Source organism: Vigna unguiculata, chromosome 8 (genome assembly GCF_004118075.2).
Source record: "Vigna unguiculata cultivar IT97K-499-35 chromosome 8, ASM411807v1, whole genome shotgun sequence".
Taxonomy (NCBI): Eukaryota; Viridiplantae; Streptophyta; class Magnoliopsida; order Fabales; family Fabaceae; genus Vigna; species Vigna unguiculata.
This window is the reverse complement of record NC_040286.1, coordinates 19,539,405-19,548,141: the sequence shown is the minus strand read 5'-3', so window position 1 is coordinate 19,548,141 and position 8,737 is coordinate 19,539,405. Positions and strand designations below refer to the sequence as shown.

The following is an 8,737-nucleotide window of genomic DNA, read 5'->3' as shown; positions in this document are numbered from 1 at the left end:
TTTCGATACTTTTCAGCATAATCAATGTCTTATTCACAAACTTGCATTATAATTTCCATATTTGTCTAGTTACTCCAATGAATTTTTCTACATGGTCCCTTCCTATTCTTAAAAAAAAGAGAACATGTCTTTGGTTTCTCAATGATGTGTAACTGTTATATTCTAATAGTAAGAGGGCCATTATTGCAACGATTCTTTCAGGTGAATGGTCCTGGTCTTCTGGACCTTCCAGTTTTCTTGCTTTCTCCCTTCCTAAATTCACCACTTTTCAGACCCTTATATCTTCATAATATGGTTGTGTGGGACATTGCCGGTTGTATCTGCACTGTTAACTGATTGGGGAATTTTGGAAGGAGTATGGTGAGTAACCCTTTTCTCTTACTATCAAAGTGTCAAGTGCTCTCTGACTTTTAGCTCTATAACTCTGAGAATTGGATGATTTCTCTACACTATCCTTGTGTATACATATATGGAAAAAAGTTTCTGGTCTTTTTAAATTCCACAAAATATTGTTTTTCATTATTTTGTCTGCTGGCATGGTCTTTATCACTAGATTATTAACTAGTAAACTGGGTCGTCAAAGTATTGGTTTATCTTTATGGTGTCACATAGGTGGGGAATCAATCAAAGTAGGTGAACAGAAGAAAGATAATGAGGCCGATTTTCTGTCAAACAGGAGCTGCTTATTTTGACGTAAAAAGACACTTTAAAAGTGTCGTTTAGTCTTTTAGATCAAAATCAAAGAAAATAACTCCAACGTCTTATGTCTTATAGAATACAAACCGTACACCCTAACACTTAACATGTCTAAAACATAACCCCAAATTCTCTTTGTTGTTTTAGCTTTGCAAAGACATCACACACGCTAGCGCTCCATCATCAAATCATTTGCTTGTTCTCCAGTTTGTTGTGCAGGGGAAGTCCTTGTTTTGCATCCATTGGCGGTAGAAAATGGCAAAGATGATGGGTCTCTTGCTCATGATTGGAGCGATGATGTTCGGAGTAAGAGGTGAGCCAACGGAAGATAAACAAGCATTGCTTGATTTCCTTCACAACATTAGCCACTCTCATCATCTGATCAACTGGGACAAGAGCTCTTCTGTGTGCAAAAGTTGGATAGGAGTGACCTGCAACTCTGAGCAATCACATGTTATTGCCATCCAACTCACCAGAACTGGATTGAGGGGTCGAATCCCACCCAACACTCTTAGTCGTCTCTCAGCGCTCCAAACTCTGAGTCTTGCCTCAAATAGCTTAACTGGTTCTTTCCCTTCTGATTTCTCTCAGCTAAATAATTTGATCTATCTGTATCTCCAATTCAACAGATTTTCTGGTCCATTGCCATCAGACTTTTCAGTGTGGAAGAATCTTAGTATTGTCAATTTATCCAACAATTCTTTTAATGGGAGCATCCCATTTTCACTTTCAAATTTGACTCATCTCTCTTCTTTAGTTCTAGCCAACAACACCCTTTCGGGTGACATTCCTGATCTCAATAATTTTGCCAACAATAACCTTAGTGGGATTGTGCCTGAATCCTTGGAGAGATTTCCAAGAGTAGCGTTTTCTGGTAACAATCTTGCTTCTTCACATGCTCTTTCCCCTTCTTTTCTTATTCAACCCCCAAATTCTAATCCAACAAGGAAAAAATCCAAAGGACTTAGGGAACCAGCCTTGTTGGGTGTCATTATTGGTGCTTGTGTCCTGGGAATTGCAGTGATAACAGCTTTTGTGATCGTGTGTTGCTATGAGAAAGGTGGTACAAGTGGACAACAAGTGATGTGTCAGAAAGGAGAAACATCCAGGAAAAAGGAAGGTTCTGAAAGTCGAGACAAGAACAGAATTGTTTTCTTTGAGGGTTGCGCTCTTGCATTTGACTTGGAGGACTTGTTGAGAGCATCTGCTGAAGTGCTTGGAAAGGGCACGTTTGGGACGGTGTACAAGGCTGCTCTAGAAGACACAACAACCGTGGCAGTGAAAAGGTTGAAGGATGTCATTGTCGGAAAACGCGAGTTTGAACAACAGATGGAGATGGTCGGAAGGATTAGGCACGATAATGTGGCTGCTTTAAGGGCATATTACTATTCAAAGGAGGAGAAACTTATGGTATATGATTACTACGAACAGGGTAATGTGTCTTCAATGTTGCATGGTATGTTATCTTGTTAAGATCATCTCCTATGTATGTAATTATCCTTTAACTACTTTTAGCTAATCTAATTCATTATGACAGACCAAAACAATTAAAATTGGTTTTCTCTAATAGTAATATGACACCGGGTTTTGGATGGGTTCTATACAGATATTACTTAGATGAAAATGAGTAAAGAGTTTGTTTCCAAATATCCATGTAAATGCAGTTTCCTTCCCTCCTTAAATGGTTATATTAAGTAAATGTCAAAAATTTGTTTTATAATTTTTTACATAATAAACATTTACATATGAGAAGAAAGTAAGAAGGTAAAATACATAAACTTCTCCATAAGGTAGCCTCAACTTATGCGCCTTAATTTTTTGAAAAGGTTAAATATAATGAGTTTGTACTAAATTGCATAAATTGACTTTAACTTGTAGAAGAAACTTAATTCATTTTATCTTCCTACTTTCTTTTCTTGTAAATTATTATAGATATGTTTACCAAACATGTTCTGAAAGCAACAAAGTCACGAGACTTACAAATATGCAACGAAGATAAACTATGTGGCTTCCTACAACTACTTTGAGGGATTGTCTAATGTTAAGTATGATTTGTTAACTTTATGAACGCAGGCAAAAGAGAAGGAAGTAGAATTTCTTTAAACTGGGATAGCCGTTTGAAAATAGCAATTGGTGTAGCAAGAGGCATTGCTCACATCCATGCTCAAGAAGGAGGAAAACTCCTCCATGGAAACATAAAGTCCTCTAACATCTTCCTCAACCCACGAGGATATGGTTGTGTATCTGACATTGGTCTTGCAACACTGATAAATCCAGCAACGAGAACAACAGGATACCGTGCCCCAGAAGCCACGGACACCCGAAAATCGGTACCCGCATCTGATGTGTATAGTTTTGGTGTGCTGCTACTTGAGCTTCTAACTGGGAGGTTTCCCTTACATGCCAAAGGAGGTGAGGAAGTTGTCCACTTGGTTAGATGGGTGAATTCTGTGGTTAGAGAAGAGTGGACTGCAGAAGTGTTTGATGTGGAGTTGCTGAGGTATCCAAATATTGAGGAGGAAATGGTTGAGATGCTGCAAATAGGGATGGCATGTGTTGTGAGAACACCAGATCAGAGGCCAAAGATCGGGGATGTGGTGAGAATGGTGGAGGAAATTCGTAGGGTAAATGCCGAAAATAGATCATCCACTGAATCAAGGTCAGAAGGTTCCACTCCAACCCCTCATTCCATTGAGATACCTTCAACCTCTTTTGCATAATGAGATTCCTTTGGTTTATCGAAACCTTGTTAGAGATGTAATTTGGTCACTCTCAATTTCAATTTTGACCATTACAGGAACAGTGAAGTTGGTAACAGAATTGATGCGAAGTAGTTAACCTACTAGACCAAAGTTATAACAAAATAAAGATGGGTCCCTAGATTTGGTGTTGTATTGTGCTATATTATTTTGGTAGGGAATCTCGTTGTTTTTCCATGAATTCCGGGGTTGGGCTCCACGACTGTCCTATGCTTCGCATTCCCCGCAAAATTGACAGGTGCTAAGGATTGATCATGAAATTAATATAACTCACGAAGAAACAAAGGACAATAAAGAATGTAAAACTCTTCCAATTAATTCTATCTCGCTGACGCATTTAATAAAAGGAGTACATAAATTTGGAGTGTGAAATTTACAAATATACTAAAACTAAAAAAAAATATATTATAACTAAAAAAAATTATATATATGCCTCAAAATTTTGGAAAGGCAAGATGTCCCTCATTAAACACCGAGCTTCAGCAATGTTGTTCCAAACTCAACACTAGGGGTAATCATGAAATAGATTTGTAATGATTCAATTCACATTATTTTATTTTAGATTCAAATAATTGGATTAGATTTTTGATCTAAATTCATTTCTTTTAGCAAAATTAACATAATTTTTTTTTTAAATTCAAATCTAAATATTTGGATCAAGATTTAAATTCAGATCCAAATATTTAGATCAAGTTCAAAATCCAGAATCCAATTTTTATAAATTAAATTTTCTAAACTTGTGTTCTTAGGGTCAACACGATTGAATTTGGTAGAATTTTGGTCAAGGCCAACTCGGCCGAATTTTAGCATGAAACCAACTCGACTGACTTTCAGTCGTGGCCAAGTCGACCAAATTTTTGTTGCGGCCAACTTGGTCGAATTCAGCCAAAATTTAGCTAAGGTTGACTAGGAAAAATTCGATCAAATTTCGGTCGGAGCCAACTCGGCGGAATATGTCTAACTTTCAATCAAGCTTGACTCGGTAAAATTTGGTCACAGACGACCAAATTTCGGCTAGAACCGACTCAGCCGAATATGGCCAAATTTGGGTTAGAGCCTACTCGACCAAATTTTGATCGGGGTTGACTAGACAGAATTCGCCGGTCAAGGTTTACTCGATTGAATACGGTCAAATTTCAGTCACGGTCGACTTGGCTGAATACGACAGTATAAGGCTAACTTAGCTAAATACGAAAAAATTTAGGTTAGGGCCAACTCGGCCAAATTTTGGCCTGGGCCAACTCAGCCAAATTTTGGCAAAGGCCAACTCAACTGAATTTCGATCGAGGTTGCGACTAACTCGGTCGAATACGACCAAATTTTAATCGTGACTAACTCGGTCGTTTCGTCTAGTGCCGACTCGACTAAATATAGTAAAATTTGGGCTAGGGTCGACTCGACCAAATTTCGATTGGGGTTGACTCGACTAAATTCGGTTGAATTTCGGTTGGGGAAGACACAGCTAAATACTGTCAAATTTCGACCTCAGCAGGCTTGGCCGAAATGGCCAAATTTCGACCTCGGTAGGCTTGGCCGAAATGGCCAAATTTCGTCCAGGGCTGACTTAGTCGAATATTGCCAAATTTGAGTTAGGACCGACTATGCCAAATTTTTGTTAGGATCAATTTGACTGAATTTGACCGAATTTTGGCTGAAGTCGACTAGGCTGAATATAACCAAATTTTGGTTGCAACCAACTTGGCAAAATACGGCCAAATTTTGTTCAGCACCGACTCATCCCAATGCGGTCAAATTTGGGTCAGGGTCGACTCAACCAAATTTGGTCCATGACCGATTGATTAAACACCACAAAAAGCTTCGGGCCTTAAATCAAAAGTTCGACAATCTTGAGAAAGAACGACTCTTTCAAAGAACATGATGGACGTCCTTGGTGGAGTAGAGGAAGGAAATCAATGGAGAATGATTAAAAGGAGTTGGAGTGCAGCGGAATTTGGAGAAGCAGATGTAACTAGCTCTCGAAAATGGAGGATTTGGTGAAGATGAAGAGTAGAAGTGGAGCTATGGTATGAAAGGTAGCTAGAGGAGATGAAGGAGAAGGTTAGCCATGTATGCTCTCAAATTAATAGAAGTGTGGAGTGATCTCAAACACTAGCATCTATTAGCAATTCAAGAGTTACCATTACAATAGTTGAATGGTTCTATTTATAGGCACATGGCCGACCAAATGAGAAGAAAATGCATCAAAGATGAAATGCAAATGTAGCTTGGAGGAGAAGCTTGATTGGAGACCATGTGATGTAGGCGATGAGTCTTGATGATGCCAAGTGGCATGTCACACTCTCCATGCTACCATCACATGCTCCTTGCTTTGCTCATGCTTTGCTTGCATCCAAATGTAGAGAAGCTATTGATTCTCGGCCAAGATAGCAAATTGGGCTCGACCCAATTGATCCAAAAGTGTTCTAGCTTTTTATTGAAAGCAAAACCTAAACAATGGCCCAATTTAAATCTAATCTACGACCTTCCATGCATCAACTCATATTTTGTAGATTTCTTTGGCTTAGGCTTATTGGGATCACATCATCCCCTCACCAGGATTTGCCCTCAAATCTTGGTGTTCATCATCCATGGATCCTACAAAAGGTATTAAATGTGGTATATTAAAAGTGGAATGAACACCATACTCATAAGGAAGATCTAATTGATAACCAAGAGTATATCTAAAATAGAGGACAAAAGAAGGTCTTATTTTATTGTTGAAAGTTAGTTGAAAATGAACAAGACATACTTCAACAAAATAATTTGGTGTACTTTGAGTCATCTCAAACCTAGTAGGCAACATTAACTCAAAGTATGATTTTGCAAAATCTTTTGAGGAGTTTAAAACAATGGGAAGGGAAATTGGCTTGAAAAACTAAGCCAAAGTAAAGATTGGTTTGAAAAAATGAGAATGATTGATGAAATGAGAAGAGTTAAAAGATTTAAGCACTCCCTTTAAAATTCTTGATTTAATGAGAATTGTGGGGGTGGGAGGTGCCTTTAGTAGCACTCCTTTCTTGAGTAGGATTTCTTCTTCCTCTTTCTCTTTCTTTTCAAGCTCTATTTTTTCTCTCTTTTCTCTCAACGCCCTGTCAGATTCTTTCCTTTCCTCTTCCTCTCTATCACTTCTTTCCTTCTTCTCTTTCCCTTTTTGCACATGGTCTCTTTGCTTTTCAATTTCTCTTTTCTTACTCAAGAGAAAGTCAAGTTTATCTTTAAAATCTCTTTCTTGACGAGAAAACTTCTTTAGATTTTGAATGAATGCATCTCTATATCAATGAAGTTTTCTAGTCGAGACTGTTGCTCTCGAGTGATCCTATATGAAGAGGGAACAAAATGTTTCCACATGCATGCTTTCAATTCATAAAAGGTATTAATGCATGATGCTCTTCCCTTTTTCACTTGAAATTGCCTTTGATGCCACCACTCACATGTACGTCCTACAAATCTAGAAATAACATGGCTAAGAATGTCAAATTGACTATATTTACAAAACAAAGGTTACACCAACTTCTCTGTATCCCACATCCAATCAATGAATGATATTGGTCTTGTATCCTCCCTAAAGAATGGAATGTCACTATGAATGATATGATGCAGCGCATTACTACTATGCCTATGCAACCTAGAACTATATGTAGAATATGTACTCATGGTGATTGAAAGAACTTAGAAACTTTAACAAATGGTGAAAGAAGAAACCAAGCACAAGTAGACCTCGAGGTTAGGCGAGGTGAGTCTAAAAGACTTCTTATGTACCAAGGCCAATCCTTGCCAAGATGTACTTGAAAAAGGTTTCAAAGAACACACAATTGTCTAAGGCTAAGTAAATAGAATCACTTGAGAAACTAAGCACAAACAAACACAAACAAGACTCAAAGAAAAGAAAAGATTAGCACTAAAAACGAACCCCTAAATGGCAAAAATTTTAGAGACTTTGGTCCCACAAATTTAAACCACTAACCATCTAACTATGCAACCTAAAAGCAAGGTGAGAAAGCACTTAGAACTTTGAACACACTCACTTACTAAAACGTTGCACTATAATATGAAAAAGGTTATACTTAGGAGATGGGATTGAACACCTTTGGTTCCCCAAGACACCTAAGTAGGCCATGGATACAATTGAGAACTTGAAAGCAATTTTGGTTCACTAATTTGGTACTCAAAATGAAGCAACCACAAGCCACTTAATATCACTAATTTTGATGCTCAAAAGATGCAATTTCACAATCAAGGAGGCTTCAAAATGGTACCAAATAAGATGTGCCAAAAAGAAGTACAAAGTATAAAGAATTAAAGCCAAAAATAAGAAATAATGCAACTCCAAATGTGCTGCCAAAGTGCTACCGATTTGCACAAAATCAAGAGCCAAGAGCTTGGCTTGTAGCCTCCTTTTGATTTGAACAAAGACCACCACCAAGTAAGGCACTTGTAAGCACCTTAAGCCACCAAAATGAAGTGCAAAACATCAACTATAGTCTTGGTTTTAAGGCCAAAACATCCACCAAACCTGCACCATAAAATAAAACAACAAGAAAACTATACCAAGCAATGGAGTTAGCACACACATACACACACACTCTCAATTGAATAGGTCCAAAACTCTCAATAGGTGAGGAAAAGGATAAGCCCACAAGCTAAAATTCTACTTCAATATCCACCACCTAAGATTCTACCAAATCATAGAAACCATTCTAAACTTCATAGCATCATCAATCACAACCAATAACCAAGACTCAAGTATATGAACCCAAACAAAGGAGAAAGTAAGAAAAACTAATTAGAAATGCTAAACCAAAAGAGAATTGAAATGAAACATGACTAGAAGGAGATTCAAGAAGTGACAAGCAAGAAATTAAAGGAAAATAAAAGCAAGCACCACAAAAGGAACCTAGAAATGCACTAGAATAGATGAAAACAACAAAAAAAAAACAGCAAAACAAAAGTACTCAAAATATGGCTGAAGTACTCATTGCAAAGCAGTAGCAAATGAAATGATGAATTGACTTCAAAGCAAATCAATAATGAAGCAATATAGGGTACATACTCAAGCCAAAATTCAGGTGAAAACGAGCACTAAAAACACACAAACACGCACAAAACAACAATGAAATAGTGAATTTCGAAAACTGCAGTGCTAGAAAACGGAAACATAAGCCTCAAATTGCGTGTTTTTTCATTTTTTTGTACTCAACATTTTTGAATGATTCTTTTTTTGTATTGTTTGTCAGGATGTTAGCTAATGAGGAAAAATTCAGATTAAAATTTGGACCAGGCAG

At 37.5% G+C, this 8,737-nt stretch overlaps 1 protein-coding gene across 3 annotated transcripts; it reads left to right on the top strand.

The window, feature by feature from the left end:
• Positions 1–216: 216 nt before the first annotated feature.
• On the top strand, positions 217–3,578 carry LOC114193538 (probable inactive receptor kinase At4g23740). Of its 3 annotated transcripts, XM_028083374.1 has the most exons (3): positions 217–360; positions 904–2,152; positions 2,770–3,578. In XM_028083374.1, the coding sequence occupies exons 2-3, from the start codon at positions 952–954 to the stop codon at positions 3,414–3,416; spliced, it is 1,848 nt and encodes a 615-aa protein (XP_027939175.1). In that variant the 5' UTR covers positions 217–360; positions 904–951; the 3' UTR covers positions 3,417–3,578. The 3 variants fall into 3 exon arrangements, with proteins under 3 accessions (XP_027939175.1, XP_027939176.1, XP_027939174.1); XM_028083375.1 differs by lacking the exon at positions 217–360 and having other exon boundaries at positions 622–2,128; XM_028083373.1 differs by lacking the exon at positions 217–360 and having other exon boundaries at positions 626–2,152.
• Positions 3,579–8,737: the final 5,159 nt, after the last annotated feature.

Bases quoted from the DNA above. Each gene is read 5' to 3' on its own strand.
- LOC114193538 (XM_028083374.1), top strand. From the start codon at position 952: ATGGCAAAGATGATGGGTCTCTTGCTCATGATTGGAGCGATGATGTTC. The intron at 2,153-2,769 runs GTATGTTATCTT...TTATGAACGCAG, and splicing joins TGTGTCTTCAATGTTGCATG to GCAAAAGAGAAGGAAGTAGA.